The following is a 17,966-nucleotide window of genomic DNA, read 5'->3' as shown; positions in this document are numbered from 1 at the left end:
TATATATATATATATATATATATATATATATATATATATTCAATTTTTATTGTATTGTTTAGAATGAGTTTAAAATTGAGTGATTATAGGGCCATCTTATTTTGAATGGCCCTTTTGTATATTTATTTATGCTTCTAAAATTAATATTGTAATTAGTCTATCGACTGTGTTTTGTGTTCCCTTCATCCCACTTAAGATTTCCATCTTTCTTTTTTAATTTTATTTTGTCATTTTCATTTTTATTTTTCAATATAGCAATTTTATTTTAATAATTTGGGTGCATTCGTATACAAATGTCTTATTCACCTATAACATTAAAGAATTTCTATTAACTAGTTACTTAATTACTGAATTCAAATTAACATCATTTTAAAATTTACTAAATGTATTAATTATAATGTTGAATGCACGTAAGAGGTTATTTGTTGAAATAAATTGTATTCACATCTTAGCATAATTAAGATGAGCATATAAGATCCTATGACTAAAAATAATATAAAAATTTTAAATTGCATTCAATAAAATATTAAAAACATGGATATGTACATTGAATTTTTTTTTCAAACTTACTATATATTATATATTCTTGCTATATATCAATATTATCATTATATAATAAAAAAAATTATCTCAAAATTGTGAAACAAATTATAGGAAAGTCATAATTTTGTATAAAAACTTTTGTATAAAATTTCACTACTTTTATCAAATATATATTGTTATACACATTTATAATTTTGGATCCCATATAATGATATTATTTCTTATTTCAAAAAAAATATTTCATAATTTAAAGAAAATAAAATAGGACGTCCATAACACATGTGTGATACTAATTAACATAAAAGTGAAGCAATATTAGCAGCCAATTAGCACACAAAATCTTGATATGATCACAATAATCAACTTGGGTTCTACTTGCTCTCACATTTTTTACAATACAAATTTTATTTGAACTAATCCCTACATATGCAACAACTACTCATTATTCAAAATCACATAAATGCCTTTTAGTCCAAACAACTCAAACATACTTTGTGTTTATGGCTAAAACAACACTCACAAATACACGACTTTTATTTATTTTTGCAAGTATGCAAATCGGCACACAGTCGCAGGGTTTTTTCCAAATCTTTAGGGTTTAGGCCACTAAGAGTTTCATTTAATTCGTGGATTAGGTGTCAAATTCCATGCAGTTAAAATATATTGGAGAATAAGGACTCTTTGAATAATAAAAAAGGAATAACTGCGAAAGAAGAATTACCGATTATGGTGGTAATTAGCTTTTCTTGATCCAAATTACATTATAAAAAAATCAAAGTATCTATTTCTCTTAAACATTTATATATTTTGAAATTTGGATATTGAACATTAGAGATCTCAACAAACTATATAACCAATACCAATATCTCAACAAAATCGACGATATATTTGAGGTTAAAATCCTAATTTCTCTCCAACAATAGCCTTCTAAACACAAGTATATACAATGAGAAACTCAATTATCCTCTTCTTCATTCCCAATTCTCCTTTTCTTTAGAATTCTATTGATAATGTTTTTCAAGACTAGGTTGGTCAACAAAACCGACCATCGGATCGATTTTGATGTTGAACAAGGGTATTGTCCACTCGTAGCTCTGCCCCCGGGCAAATCTCAAAGGGTGGCAGTCCACGTTGTACTCAACATCAACTTCAACAGACCAACGTCACCGATCCGTGTACTGATCAATGGCCGTTTTCACGGCATGTGGTTGCATCCGTATCGAATCGCTAAGATGTCGCAGATTGTCTTTAAATATCAACACGGTTTGCTGACTGCAGAAGGATCAATCGAGTCTTACTTTGACCGTTACTTTGCTTGTTGCATCAAGTTAATACTCGCTTTTCCTTTTCAAAGTAGTATATACTGATTTAAGTTTTTGACAAAATTTATTCGGAATCTAATTAAAGTTACTATTATTGCAGCTGGGACAATAGAATCTACCATCAAATAGCACAAGTTGATTGTACATCTACATTGGGAAGTGTTAGGTATATATAGTATATGGTACATTTTTAATGTTGTTATATTTATTAATTCCGAACATATTGTTAATGTTTATCTAGTATATGTATATAAATTGCTTGCATAATTTATCGAAATTTGCACATCCTAGCATTAATGATTCAACAAATTTGATTAGATCTTGATATTTGTGCAAAATCTAGATAGTCTTTCTCTACTAATCTAAAATGATTGTTTTTTTTTGTCACAGCGAGCCTAACAAAGAAACAAAACCTCCAGAAAAAACCCTCCAGTTGAGAACTTATGAACACTTATGAACTTATTGAATTACTCTGACCAAGATTTTTAATTATATTAATTTTCTTTTTCTTATTAATTTTTCTAACTATGTAAATTAATTTTTCTAACTATGTAGGCCCATGTTACGAGTGCATATACCAGCACAGCAGATGGCTCAACTCGAACCACAACCGGAAATACCCGATGTCCCGGCCGCTTCAGAGATTAGGGTTTCCCTTGAACTCCCAAGTAATATTATGAATAATGTCCCAAACTAGCCCTAAACATAATGTTTGGGTGTGCTGAACTTATCAATTTGGTCTATGTTTTGTCAATTTTTTTAATGGAATTATTATGCTTTTTCAAATTTTAATGGAATTATCAAATATTAACGGTTAACCAATTTTTGACCAAATTGGTTTACGAATTATCTCTCTAGAGCAATAGAGCTACACTTAGATTCGTGGACTAGGATGTCAAATTCCATAAAATTAATTCTACTAATCTCTACTTATAATATAAGTTTCTCATAATAGACGGAATATTTATTTATTATTATAAACACTTAGTATTATATAATATGATCTATTTGAATAATATATAGAAAAGGAATAACTCTGAAACAAGAATATTAAAAAGAGGAATGGTAATTGAACTGCCCTCCAAATTTGTTGGGTGGGAAGAAGAAAAATTGGAACAAGAATATGAGATAAATGGCAGAAAATTGAAACTAGAAATGTGGAATAAAGGATCATCAAGTGAGCAAAAAATGGATTATTAGCAGTCCATCAAGTTTGTTGCATTTTGCACGCTACGAATTACTTGTACACAATATTAATAAAAACTCAACACCTTTGGAAAATCTTTTGGAGTATACAAAAACACATAAACTAACCAATTGTTTGGAAACTCGATACATGGCTAGTCTTGTACTAGTAATTAACTAATTTTTTTAAAAAAAACAGCAACATGGTTCATATATAGTTATCCTATTTATATTTAACATTACATGTATCAATACAAAAATTACGCGTTTCAATAAGAGTTTGAATGGTGGAAGCTGGAAGTGATCAACAATACAATGTGACAATAACATTTTTTGTTTTCATCATACTCTATTTTGCGCCTCTATTTGTAAAAGCACAATAGACAAACACGTACTACAAGCCTACAATTTACATGCACAAGTACAGATAATTTCAATACACTTTCTATATAAATGAGATTTCATTTTAATTGAATATTTAATTTTAATATTAGTATTAAATATATTAAATTTATTTAAGTACAGTGTTGTAAAACGGCAAGCAAACTGCAAAAGAAAATTCGTCATTGACCACAGAACAAAATTGCAACAAAAAATATCTGCGAAAAAACAGTGCAACAATGATGAGTTTAACCAACTGTTCGCTCAATTTTCCCGCGTCTCCCTCAACATCACCGTCTTCCCCAATTTCATCGACGCCGCAGCTTCCATGGTGAGTAACCCTACACAATTGCGATCTGATTCACTTATATTTAAAATCAAATCATCCAATTTCTAATCGAATTGCTACAATCAACGCAGCTCTCCGTGGAGGAATCGATGCGAGCTAGGCTTGACGTTCGCGATATCGGCCTCGACGGCGGCGATTTCGCGGTGGTCGCGGAGCAGGACAGAGCTATGGCGGTGGATATGCGATCGTCGGTGACGGCTCCGAGATGGAGCGACAAGAGAGCTCGCCTTCCGTGGCGGATCAATTCGCCGCGGCCATCAGCGCGGCGGCGGTGGGAGACCACTGGCTTCTCTGAGACGGCTCCGCCGGTTAGGGCTGCGGTAAAATCAGGCGCCAAGGGTTTGTTTAAGTATGTGATTAACCATGTGTACAAAATGGTGAATTTTTATACTGTGAATATCAACAAATATAAACCGATTATTTAATTGGAACATAAATTAGCAAGCAATACCATTTCCATGTAATCTGTTACATTAAAAATAAAATATTTTTCTTTTTTAATATTAAAAATGAAAATTTCCTGAATAGAAATAATATTATCTTTATTTTTTACCTCTCTTACTTTATTTTCTCTATTAATTTATAAAATAAAATTATACAAAATCTCATGATGAAAAATAAATGTTTCATAAGTAGTACTAGTATTTAATTGGACTAAAGGAGTATTAAATTCCAATGATTGGCTTCTCACAATTATAAAAGTTGGTTCTTATTAGATTACTAACTTGTGTAGGATGATATGGAGCATTAATTTTTACAGAATTGGAGCATCAATTACTTTGTAAATAAATATAAATATCATGAAATAACTATATCGCGATATATCGTTTTATATCGAATATACGATATATATCGTATATATCGAAAATAGAGTATCCCAATATACTTAAATTGCCGTTATTATTCCTGTATAATGAATTTATTGGAACTATATCAAAATAATTCGATTATATAAGTTACATTTACTCCATTTATCTCAATTTGAAGTGGAGATAAATTCAATGGAGTTGACGGAGGGAGTATGCCCCATTTGCCACGACAACTATGAAAATTTACTATACCCCTACGACAAAGTTGACGACAACTAGATTCTGATCAATTGGCTGGGTTCCGAATTAGACACATACATTAATTAAATATTTGCTCTAAAAAAATCCTTCGACAGCCTAATTGATATATGTATGATTCATTTTTTCTGCTTATTTCATTATAAAATTTTCAGACTTACACGCACATGCACATAACAATATCCATAAGGTATTACAAAGCGCGCGACACAATTATCGTGATTGAATAGATACACTACATGGTATGTGTATCATTAGATTTTTACTCCTAAACTATTGAAAGATAGCAACAAGTGATTAGTTAAAAAATAAGAGAAGACTTTGAAACGGTAAAACAAACATATTATTATGTGCACAAAATGAATAATCCCTCCGTCCCAGAAAGATTGTCCCAGTTCATTTTTTGTACTCGTTTTGCAAAAATTATAATAAATAGGTAAAGTTGAAATAGAGTAAAATAAGAGAAAGAATAATATAGGTAAGACTATTCTCTACATTATTCTCTTTTACTTTACTCTCTCTCTACTTTAACTATGTATTATTTTTGCAAAGCGAGTGTGAAAAAGGAAATAGGACAAGGACGGAGGTAGTACTAGCCGATCGTTGTTGCAAATACATAATTAATGACTTCTACTTAATTTTTCAAATGTTTCGAATCCAATCAATGAGCTCGATCCTCCTCCCTCCATCAAATTTCCTTCAATACTACTTATAATATGTAATGTATTTATCACTTTATACACAATTCTCCAATCCAATTAAACAAAAGGAAAAAATATATAAGAACAATACGAGTGTATATCCAACATCATATACAGTCGATGGCGAATGTCGATACGGAGGCTCAGCCACTGGCCAACAGAGCTCATGAGCAGGCGGAAAATGAGCGCCAGGAGCAGCTCCGCCACCTTGAGAAAGAGTTGTTCCAGTTGGCCAACTACTACTTCGTTTTCCAAGGCGTTATTTTCACCTCGTTCTACCGCGCACCACCGCGTCTCAAGTGCGGCTACTCGTGGATCCCAATGGCCCTATCGGCTCTGGCCGGATTCCTCAACTTTTTCGCGATTGTGAGAATCTCGTTCAGATACAAGAGATTATTGGACGACGCTCACCACGGAGAAGCCCGCAATAGTATCGCCGCCACGTGCGAGAGGCGGTGGAGGTGCTTATATATTTGCTGCTGCGTCTTCGTTTTCCTCGGTTTTCTTACCGTCACACTCGTTGGCTGCTGGATCATCATGTGCAACTCTGACGACTGATCATCTGAGTTCAGGGGAGATATGTTGATTAATTAGTTATGATTTCATATTTGACTTATCAAAAATAACATGTACGTATGTCAGTTTGTAAGTGTGAGTTTACGATATCTTCGCGAACATTTGAATTTTGAGCATAACATGAAATTTTGTTATTGAAAAATTTAGTACATGTACATTATTATGACTAAATGTATTGCCATAAAGTAAATAATAATGTAAAAATAAGTTGACATAAATTTGAAGGAATTAATGACATAAATTTGAAGGAATTGTCGCCCAAGAAAGTGTCATTAGTTACAATTGTGATTGCTTCCGATCGATTTCCGAACAATTGTTTACGTAGAGGTACAGGAAAATACGTATGAGGTATATATGACCACCTTTATAGGAATAGTTCCTGCAAAATGTATTTTATTCTTTTGATAGCTAAGCTTTACAAAGACTTGGAAATGGTAAATGAGATTTTAATCATCAAATTGCGCGCTTCACATATTTTTAATTACGATTACTAGCAACTAGTATTAATTAGATATCCCATATACTACCTCTATCCTTGAAAAATAGTACTACTAGAAACTTTTGAAACGACACGGGTTTTAATGTATAATTGGTAAATTAAGAGAAAGTAATTGGTAAAGTAAGAAAGATAACGAGAAAAATGGATAAAGTAAGAGAGAAAAAGAGAATAATAATGTTAGTATTGTTAGTGGATTGTGGGATCCATTTCCTAAAATAGAAAGTTTAGAAAGTTTTTATTCCTAAGGATGAATCAAAATGAAAACAATTTTTATTTTTAAGGAATGAAACGTAGTATATTGTATATACACACTAACTAATTTAGATTATAAAATGATATGATAAATATATACATCTATATCTATTAAAAAGCTAACAGAAAGTTGCGTTTTATAAGGTAAATTTAATATTGCGATTACAATAAATATTAATGTGTTTTTGTGATACAAGTTGGGGACCATCATAAGTACATCACAAAAGTAAATACAACTCTGCTTCTAAATATTAATGTGTGTTTGTGACACAAGTTGGGGACCATCATACAAAATCACATCACAAAAGTAATTATAACTTTGCTTCTAAATATATTTCATTTGAATAGATCGAGAAATATTATTATGTTTGATGTGAGTCTATATATATAAATTAGATTTTGTTAGTAAAATATTCATCGAGGAGTACTATAATATTGAATTCTTACTTGGTTTATGGGCGAGAATCCCTTGTTGGCGTGTATTTAATTCAAGCCAAAAGTTGATATAGTTATCCTCTATATATCAATATGTAGTGTGATTTTTGAATTAAAAGGAAAAAGAACCTTACACGGAAAACTTAAGACTTTTCATAGTGAAACAATGGTATGAAAATAATTAGGACTTGTTTGATAAAATGGTAATGTCTAGATATATGGAGTAGATACTTACATAACTATTTTCAAGTGTTTGGTATCCTCTATAACTCATCCAAGCCTGCAGTTTTTTCCTCAAAATTCAAGGATATGTATCTCACAAATTTAGTCGGATAGCATTTCTGCCTCATTTCATGTCTACCAAATCAAGGAAAAAACCATCATCTGAGTGTATCTTGACAAGAAGCTCGCATTTCTTATCTTACTTTCAAATCGTCTTATACCTCATCTTTCTTATTAAACTAGAATCTAAAAGGAATCAATGAAAGTCAGATTGATAATTTGACCAATTCTTCCAAAGTTAGGAGCAAGTCTGTAAGAAAATTTTACATATTTAATTATATTTGTTATAGTATACGACTTTTACAAGAACAAACAATCGACAAATGCAGCTTCGCCGAATTGAAGAGTTAATTACTTGATAAAAAAAAACGTAATTATTGCACCAACGATTACATATTTCTGATCAATAGTCGTCTCCATAATTAACTAATCTTCTGGATGATAGAATATTAAATTGAATCGATTTATTTTATTATCAATTTGTGCAAAACTTTCTTCGTTGAGTAGGTGATCAAACAACCTCTTGAACAAAGCAAAAGGTGTTTTCACGCGTTTTTTATTTTGCATAAATACAACATATATTGCAACATTCTACCCGTTTTGATACAATGCGTTTCGCTCCCAATATTGTTGTTCATAAACGGAGGTTAAGATTGATGAATCCAATTTCTATGAGATCGGTGTGAGTTTCATTCGTTCCATTTTCGATGTTTAGCGGTCCATATTGGTTGTATAACGCAACTAAACTTCTTTATCTCGATAATCTAGTTTTTTTTTTTATTTACAACGTAACTATTTTTATTGAAAGGTTCAACAACTCAAAGGGGTAGTCCATGGAGTTGCGGAGTGGGTAAAAGTCAATTGCGACCAACGTGTGACTGACTGGTACCAATGAGGATGTTTGGGAGCCAACAAGGAAACCACAAAAATGATAGTTTCGAGAAGAAGTCAGCTATGACCAACAAGGATGTAGATCATATTTACCGGAGACCAAACATACCACTGAACTAACCATATTTTTACAAAATTTGGGTTAATTTCTTCCTTTTCCACATCCTTAATATATATTCCCTTCCAGTCTAACATACTTGTATCAAATATAGAATATTAAGTACTATATTATTGAAAAATTGTAAAAATAGGTAATAACGAAAGAAAAGATTATGGAGCACTAACGAAGTAAGATTGCATGAAGAGAAAAGAAGATACTTCTATGTGTTATAGCAAATTTAATCACTATTTATAGATGTTGATTTAAATTTTAATATAAAATTTTATTTCATACTAATATTTTATGACAAATGAAACTACCTTATTGGCTAATGAACAGATGATAGAGAAATCACTCTACCTCATTCTTTTGGATAGGCGTCTCCCGTCTCAAGGTAAATGACCCCCTCTTTTGGATGATAAGAGATTTTATATAACTAATATAACTTTATTTTATGTATTTAACAGAAATAAATAAGTAAAAAAAAATAATATAGATATAAAAGTGTTTCTATTTTTAATAATAAATTATTTTAATTGGAATAAATAAAAAAAGGTCATTTTAAAGTGGGGCAGGAAGTAATATCTACCGTATTTATTAATTAATGGAATACTGGCATCTAATATCATGAAACTTTCAAAAAATTGGGTTTTTTCCATAAAATTTAAAATTAGCAAATAATATCACGAACTTTACCTGGTTTGTTTTTTCCCACGAATGAAAAAATTCCCACAAATAATATTATGATAAAGGTTTTTTTTCGTGATTTCTCAACAACAATTTTGAGAGCTTCAAGCTTTTCAATCTTTGAAGAGAGTTTTTCTTGAAGCAGGTCCTCCTAAATTGTTCTTCAATCTATTAAAATAACATGAATTTTTTTATTCGTGGAAAAAATAACCTGGGGTAAAGTTCGTAGGAAAAAACCCAATTTTTTTGAAAATTTCATGATATTAGATGTCAGTATCTCTTTATTAATTTATAGGAATTGGGAAGAGATACCTGATCATGGATAAACATGGTTTTATGGAAATTAATTGTTACGGACAATGCACGAATCTGAGTGAGGTTGAGGGGATCAGCGGCCAGGCATTCGACTCTACCAAGAAGCACTGCAATTAATGGGTCTTCTATTCTTGCGAGGTAAGAGTTGACTAATGCATTTGAATCTTTTTATTGGGCTTATATTATATTAATATTACTGAAAGCCCATGTTTTTTAATCACCCAACAGCCCAGCCCAAATTATAACTTTTGCATACAATTTTCCTAATCCATCGCAGTGATAATATCTTTGTCTCTAACGTGATTTTTATAATTTCTTAAAATCCTCCAATTTGGTGAAACTGATTCATGTATACCTTATTACCTTATGCATTGTTTTATACGTTTAATTAAATTACTTTGTATTTCCTTTCACAATCACCCCACCTTTAAATACAAGATGTACATTTTATCAACAAATATAGTTGTACTTGCGCTTTGAAATTTTTTAGTTGGTAAAGTACACATTTTGTTTGACAAACTCTAGTCAACTTGTCTTGATAAAAAAAATTAAGAACGTTCATTCTAGTTAAAATGTTAAAGTCATCGTTGATAGAAATCCATGGGTTCTATTCTAAAACCAATTGGTTATAGGAGGAGGGTCCATGAGACTTATATACTAGTTTCAGTTTTCTATTGACACCGATGTGGGACAGTCATACGTTATATTTTTAGTTTCAATTGTCAACACCCTCCCTCAAACCCTTCAAGGTGAGCCTTGGAGGGGTTGGACTTTTTCTAATCGATTGGACAATCGGCCCAATTTTTTTTCGATTGGTTGGACCACTTGGCCCATATTTTTAAGTCCAGATATACTGCTGGATCAGTCATTTTTTTAGTTTTGGCCCAGATATACTGCTGGGTCAGTTAAATTTGACCCACAGTCGGCGACCCGCTCTGATACCATGATAGAAATCCATGGGTTCCATCCTAAAACCAATTGGTTATAGGAGGAGGGCCATGAGACTTATATACTAGTTTCAGTTTTCTATTGACACCGACGTGGGACAGTCATACGTTATATTTTTAGTTTCAATTGTCAACAATTGTCTTGTCAATGAAATTAATTGTGTTATCTCTATTTTTAGTTTAAATATCCCAAGTTAATTTATTGTCTTGTCCAAGATCGATTCTTTGATACCGATTCCGATAGCACACATCTTCTACTTTCTAAATCAAATGGAGAATTCACCTGATCTCCTCATAGTGTCGACACATTACGATATTTTCACTTCTGTTAAAAGTCAGAGTTGATTTTTTCAGTTAATGACTAGGATACACATAGATTTCTGTCAAAACCCTATCCATATTGAGTACAAAACTCACTTACATTTCATCATCAAATAAGTTTCTCCCAATTATCCGACAATTTTAGCTGCTTTCTATTCACAACTCTCTAAACTTTCCATTTCTATTGAATTTGATTATGGGGCCGAGTTACTTTCTAAAGACTAAGTTGAACAACCAAACCGATCATCTGCTCGGTTTTGAAATTATAGGAAGGAGGGATTGTCCACTCCGATCCATTCCCGCCGGTGAATCTCAGAGGGTGCGACTCAACCGCATACTGGAGCTCGATGATACCACGCCAATCCATGTACGGAGCAATGGTCGTATTTACGACTCGTTGCTTCACAGTGATCACATCCTGACAATGACGCGGATTGTGTTCAAATCTGAAGAGAGGGCTGACTCATCGTACGAGCTGATTGCAGAGGGAATAACGGAGACCAATATCGACCGTTACTTCAACTTTGGTAGCTGGATCGAGTTAGTAATAGCTACACTTTATCTAAACTATTGATTTTGTTCATTAGATTCCAGAGATGCATTTAATTATGGATTCTTATTAATGATGTATTGTTACTCTTGTTGTTTATTGGCGGCAGCTGGGATAACAAAATCTATGATAAATTGCCGCCACGGTACTTGCCTATATCTATTGTTATTATTGATAAGAAAAACCATGAACTTTCACAAAAAATCATATATTTTTCACAATTTTTAAAAGTGGTCTAAAAAATCACTAACTTTTCGAATTTTGTAGATTTCTCACACTAAAGTTTCCAGAGCAAAATTTATTGCCGGAAACTTTAGTGTTGCAAAATCCGAACAATTCGAAAAGTTAGTGATTTTTTAGGACCAGTTTTAAAGATCGTGGAAAATACCAGATTTTTTTAAAAGTTTATGTTTTTCAATTTCCCTTCTTATTATTATTCTTATTGTTATTATGAATTTCATGCGTTAGCCCTTCCAGCATGGTGGAGCCGTCGGCCATATATGAAAACAATCTACCTTTGAGGTAAGCACTTGGTAAATCACATTTAATGCACAAGTATGTGTATATTCTATATTCCATATTTCATCTAAATAATGTTTATTGTTATTGTTACGGTTGTTAATCTGTTTATATAAATTTTGTCACAGGAGTTCTCAACGCTCGAACATAGTAGAACCATCAGTAAATGAAAATGCTCAACCTTTAATGTAAGCACTTAGTAAATCCCATCTAATAAAGCTTGTAATGAGCATTGCTTTTGTTATTATTATTGTTGTTGTTTAATCCAAATATGTGTATATTATATATTGCATACTAGTCTCTCCGGCTCCAATAACTGTCCACTTTAGTTCTGACACATACTTTATGAAATATATAGGAAAATGGATTAAAAAGATTAGTGGAATATGGATCGCATTTGGATATAATAATTTTATGATAAAATGTGAGTGGAAAGAGTTAATAATGTAGGGACTACTAATCATTTATGAAAAAAGTGAAAGTGGATAATTAATAAGGGACAAACGAAAATGACAAAAGTGGACAATTAAAGGGGATAAAGGGCGTACTTCATATACGTAGTGTTTATTGTCTTACTCACTACAAAAAAGCGCATGTTTCTGACCAAATATTTACTAGCACTCGAAAAAGTACTCGCAAGTTTGCAACGAAGCTATTTGTGCTCAGAAATATGTCATTTTGCGAGCACAAATCCTTTTTCCAACCTAATCAGTGCTCGCAAATAAGCATTTGTTTTGTAGTGACTATTGTTAATGTTTTTTGTAAAATTTGTCACAGGAGTTCTGAACATTCGAATGTAATTGAGCGATCAGTCATTAATGTGAACAATCCTTTAAGGTAAGGATTTTGTAATGAGCATTGTTTTTTATATTATGATTGTTATTGTTGTTTCTTGTTATTGCATACTTCATCTAAGCAGTGTTTATAGTTATTATTAATATTGTTAAAAAAATTTATATATATTTTCCAGGGGTTCTCAATATTCGACCTTAGTGGTGACATCAATCACAAATGATAACAATATACCTTTAAGGTTACCGCTTGATAAATAACGTCTACTATTTTGTTATTATTATTGTTTATTTATCAAAAAATATGTGTATATTAATTTATACTACTACCTTTCATATTTAACTTAAGCAATGTTCTTTATTGTTATTAATGTTATTCATAAATTTTGTCACAGGAATTCTCCACACCCAAACATAATGGAGCCATCAGTCATAAATGACAACAATCCTTTTTTAAGGTATGGTGGTAAAATCCCTTCTAAGTTCTAATGTAATATAAGCTAGTAATGAGCATAATTTTTGTTATTATCGTTTCAATATAAGCAGTATTTATTGGTATATTGTCAATGTTATGTATAAATTAGCATATTCTCTTGCATTCATATTAACAGTGGTTATTTTATTGTAGGAGTCCTCAACATTTTCACATGGTGGAACCATCAGTTGTAAATGAGAACAATATACCTTTAAGGTAAGCATTTGGTAAATTATGTCTCTTTGTAAATCGTATTTAATAGCTTGTATTAACAAATATTTTTTGTTAATATTATTTTTGTTGTTTTATCCACTTAATTCCATATACTATAAATGTTAAATTAATTTTATTTATACATTTTGTCATAGGAGTTCTCAAAATCAAAATACAGTGGAGCCATTAGTAAATGAAAACAATCTAAGGTAAGCACTTATTTATTGATTCAAGAAGTTAGGATTTATAATTGGATATTGAAATTTAGTACTATATAAAAAATAAAAAATAAATAAAAAAACGTTTTTTGTTACAGGGAGGCTGGAGATCCGGAGAAAAACGAGAATAACTTCCAGTTGAGTCACTTAATCAATTCACACACACACTCAACATGAAGATTAAAATCTGATAGCTTAATTAATAATTTTATTATTTCATCTTGTAATTATTTACTAATAGGCAACGGAACCGGAGGGAGAGGATCATCCGCGCATTGAACTATTTAAGATTCCGACGGCTATCGAATACGTCGGTTGAGAGCCGAGAGAGCAGGGTTGAGAGGGACACGGTTATTCCCTCATCTGTTCTACTCCTTGTGTTGGCCTTCCTTATGGTTGGATCCATGCGTTTTGTTTTGTACAATCAATTGTTTTTATTTGGTTGAGGGCACGCAATTAATTAAATTTGTTCATCATGTAATAATAGTACTCCTAAGATTTGTGGGTTTGCGTTGGATAATCATGTGGTACAATTTGTGTGAATGTAATTTGTAATAATAGCGACGAATAGCGTCAACGCATGTTATTTGGATTTGGTTTGTTGGATCTATTTTTCACTACTACTCCCTCCGTCCCAATAAATATGAAACATTTGGTTTGCGGCAGGGGTTTTATGCATTATTATTTTGTGAGTAAATGAAGAGAGAGTAAAGTAAGAGAGAGAGAAAAGTAGAGAGAGTGATATTTCCATTTAAGAATTGTTTCATTTATAGTGGGACTATCCAAAAAGGAAAACATTGCATTTCTAATGGGACAGATGGAATATTATTATTGTTGAAAGAATAATGTACATCTATGAAAAATAGTTATATTTTTATCATTTTAGGATATCTAAAAAAAATAAGTTTATTTTTAAAAATAAAAACTTTCTTTTTCTTACTCTTTCTGTTTATTTTCCTCTCATACTCTACTCAATTTTTGTTGTTATTTATCTTACGTTTATCAAATTCTCATTGAAATATATATAGTCCACGTATAAGACTTATTTTAAGCAATAAAATATAAACTACTTTAGCCTAATTTGAGCAAATTGGGCTAAAGAATATTTCGGGTTCAGGTGACTTCTTTTTTAAAAGTAATGATTAAGGAATTAAAACAAAATAAATTAAAAGCATACCGATTTAGTAGAAATAGAAATTGTAATTTGGCACCGAACTTCGCCACTTAACTCTAAGATATGTTCTAATTTATCAGACTTTTTTATTAAGATTCAGATAATTTTAGAAGAAGATATTTAGAAGCAAATCCTAATTATTCTAGTCATATAATTTATGAAGAGGATGTTGGAATAAATAAAATATCTAGATTTTTATGGAAAAAAATCAACATATAAAATATTAAAGATTCTAGTAGAGAATTCTAGAATAGGAAATGAATACCTATAAATATGTTATTTTTTATAAGTTGAGAAATAAAGAGCTTCATTGTTTTCCCACATCACCAACCTTTCCTAAACCATTTTTTCATATATTCCACTCATTCTCCTCTTAAATATTTCCTCCAAACTAAATTACTCCTCAAACATATATCTTATATATTCCAACAACTTCAAACTTAATTACTCCTCGAACATATATCTTATATATTCCAACATAGAAATCCAAAGCCAGCTAATTAAAGTAGTGATTTAAATATGCTAATCAGATACACAAAAGTAGGCGGATTTGTTTAAACAAATCGAGAAATTTGATTATGTTTAGCAAGATATCATTTTGTAAACTAAATTCGTTAGTGTGTATAGATTATATATTTGCGGCTTAAATTCCTAATTTCCGCGTTTCTCGTAGCTACTCTAATTTCCGCGTTTCTCGTAGCTACTCTGATGGGTTGTTGGGTTATCACCTGCGACAAGTCTACGTTGCTCAATTGATAGGGAAACAAATTGTGTTTGATTCTATTACCTCCCGTGAATGTGTATTTGAAAGTTTGAGGTTCTATTTGAAAGTTTGTATTCTGTTTGAAAGTTTGTACTACTGTTTTTGTATTCATGCTTGGGGCTCTGTTTGAAAGTTTGTACTTGGAATTTGAAGGCGTGCAACAAACAAATTATGTGGAATTAATTATGTGGAATTTTGTTACTTTTGGCGATTTCTATTTATACTTGTGACTTGTGAATGTGTATTTTGATTTTAATTATATAGGGTGAAAACGATAGACAGTGATATTTTTGAAAATTTTGTTTTAAAATTTTAATTATGTTTTTGTAGACAATTCAATCATCTTAATAGAAATTAATTATGAGGAGAGTAAATACAACGGATCGAAGTAGCACATTTTTGTACATGCAGCTAGGGGTGGGAATACGGATATCGGGTATTGGATTTACCCGTACCCGACCCGATACCCGCAGGGTTTTGGATACCCAATATCCAATTTTATGGGATTGGGTATGGAATTGGGTATTGAAATTTGAGATAAATCTGGTATTGGATAACCCGAATGGGTATCGGGTATTACCCGAATATCCAATTTATTATTTAAACGCATTTTTTAAATTAGGTTTAGGCGTTTAGCAATGAATGCTTCTATATATTTGCTTAGTTATTTAATGACTTTTACGTATTGCACAACCAACTCATGTGGTTTTTATATTTTATTTAATTATTTTGACTTTTGAATTATATTATCGGTTGCTTAAATGCGTAAATTTTATTATTTTACTTACATATTGCATAACCAATCCCCAACAATATAATCGTATACTTTAAAATAAATGAAACATTAAAGATATTAGTCAATTTAAATATTTCTATATTTATTTTAATATATAAAATTTGAATTTTTTTATTAGTTAATAACACTTGTAAAGAGTCGGGTATTTGGGTACCCGATACGCCGGGTATGGATACCCAGGGCGGGTATTGGAGTACCCGAAAATATATTGGAGCGGGTTTTGGATAGACATTTCGATGATTTTCGGGTTTGGATACCCGGTTTTTTAGGGTCAGGTATCCACGGATACTCGAATTCCCACCCCTACATGCAGCAGTACAAGAAACGTTAGTTAATTAGAATGGGCCGTTGTCTTAATGTGTACAAGAAGCCCACCATATAAATGGGCCAGAACTTTAGGCCCATAATTGTTGGTCTTATCTTCTTGATTTAACACATGAGAGATGCCTAAATTTGTGAACTAATATCAAAGGTGTTCCATCAAATCTGTTTCCAACTAAATAAAAATAATTACGAACGATTCAAATTAATTTCCATATTTAGATCTGAACTAACATGAAGATTAAAATCTGATAGCTTAATTAATAATTTTATTATTTCATCTTGTAATTATTTAATAGGCAACGGAACCGGAGGGGGAGGATCATCCGCGCATTGAACTATTTAAGATTCCGACGGCTATCGAATGCATCGGTTGAGAGCCGAGAGAGCAGGGTTGAGAGGGACACGGTTATTCCCTCATCTGTTCTACTCTTTGTGTTAGCCTTCCTTATGGTTGGATCCATGCGTTTTGTTTTATACAACCAATTGTTTTTGTTTGGTTGAGGGCACGCAATTAAATAAATTTGTTCATCATGTAATAATTTTATTTCTAAAAATAAAACGTTTTTTTTTTCATACTCTTTCTGCTCTTATCTAATATTTTTAGTAGAGTTTTCTAGAATGTAGTAAAATATATAGATTTTTATGGAGAAAAATCTAGATATAAGATATTAAAGAATGCATAAAGAATTCTAGAATAGGAAATGAATAATTATAAATATGGCATAGGGGTACCATTTTTCATAAGTTGAGAAAGTTTGAGAAATAAAGAGCTTCTTTGTTTTCCCGCATCACCAACCTCTTCTAAACCATTTTTCCATATATTCCACTCATTCTCCTCTCAAATATTTCCTCCAAACTAAATTACTCTTCCAACATATATCTTATACTCCCTCCATTTACAAAAAATAGAGCAATTGGTGTACGGCACGTGTTTTAATGTAGAATCCGATGCAATCCATGGAGGAAGTTTTGTATTCGGACCGCACTCAACATATCTGTCACATTGAGAAGGAAATCTTCCAGCTCGTTAATTACTACTTTAACTTTCATGGAGTGATATTCACTGCATTTTATAATGCCCCGACGCATCTCAAGTGCAAGTACAAATGGATACCCATGACACTCTCTTCCCTAGCCGGTATACTGAATTTACTAGCAATTGTGCCACTGGCTCTCACATACAGAGCATTATGGATCACACTATCAAGTAAAGGATAACCATTGGAGACATAAATGTAGTGGATGCAGCAGCTAAGACGATTTGGAGAACATGGTTGGAAGTGTGATAGC

The 17,966-nt window shown here is 31.6% G+C and overlaps 2 protein-coding genes across 7 annotated transcripts; both read left to right on the top strand.

Moving 5' to 3' along the window:
* Positions 1-1,535: 1,535 nt before the first annotated feature.
* LOC125214966 lies at positions 1,536-4,218 on the top strand. Its single transcript, XM_048116229.1, has 6 exons — positions 1,536-1,870; positions 1,966-2,031; positions 2,256-2,297; positions 2,421-2,533; positions 3,593-3,762; positions 3,852-4,218. Exons 1-6 carry the CDS (start codon positions 1,554-1,556, stop codon positions 4,203-4,205), a joined length of 1,062 nt encoding a protein of 353 aa, XP_047972186.1. The 5' UTR covers positions 1,536-1,553; the 3' UTR covers positions 4,206-4,218.
* Positions 4,219-8,205: 3,987 nt separating this feature from the next.
* Positions 8,206-14,277, top strand: LOC125213107. Of its 6 annotated transcripts, none has more exons than XM_048113467.1 (14): positions 8,206-8,274; positions 8,401-8,977; positions 9,566-9,723; positions 11,123-11,393; positions 11,513-11,548; positions 11,872-11,925; positions 12,051-12,110; positions 12,700-12,759; positions 12,893-12,955; positions 13,109-13,171; positions 13,342-13,404; positions 13,557-13,610; positions 13,718-13,756; positions 13,861-14,277. In XM_048113467.1, exons 3-14 carry the CDS (start codon positions 9,702-9,704, stop codon positions 14,063-14,065), a joined length of 990 nt encoding a protein of 329 aa, XP_047969424.1. In that variant the 5' UTR covers positions 8,206-8,274; positions 8,401-8,977; positions 9,566-9,701; the 3' UTR covers positions 14,066-14,277. The 6 variants fall into 6 exon arrangements, with proteins under 6 accessions (XP_047969424.1, XP_047969425.1, XP_047969426.1 ...); XM_048113468.1 differs by having other exon boundaries at positions 8,215-8,624; positions 8,923-8,977; XM_048113469.1 differs by having other exon boundaries at positions 8,215-8,561.
* The last annotated feature ends 3,689 nt before the right edge of the window (positions 14,278-17,966 follow it).

This window comes from Salvia hispanica, chromosome 3 (genome assembly GCF_023119035.1).
Source record: "Salvia hispanica cultivar TCC Black 2014 chromosome 3, UniMelb_Shisp_WGS_1.0, whole genome shotgun sequence".
NCBI classification, from domain to species: domain Eukaryota; kingdom Viridiplantae; phylum Streptophyta; class Magnoliopsida; order Lamiales; family Lamiaceae; genus Salvia; species Salvia hispanica.
The sequence above is the reverse complement of the archived record's forward strand: the minus strand, read 5'-3'. Positions and strand labels throughout refer to the sequence as shown.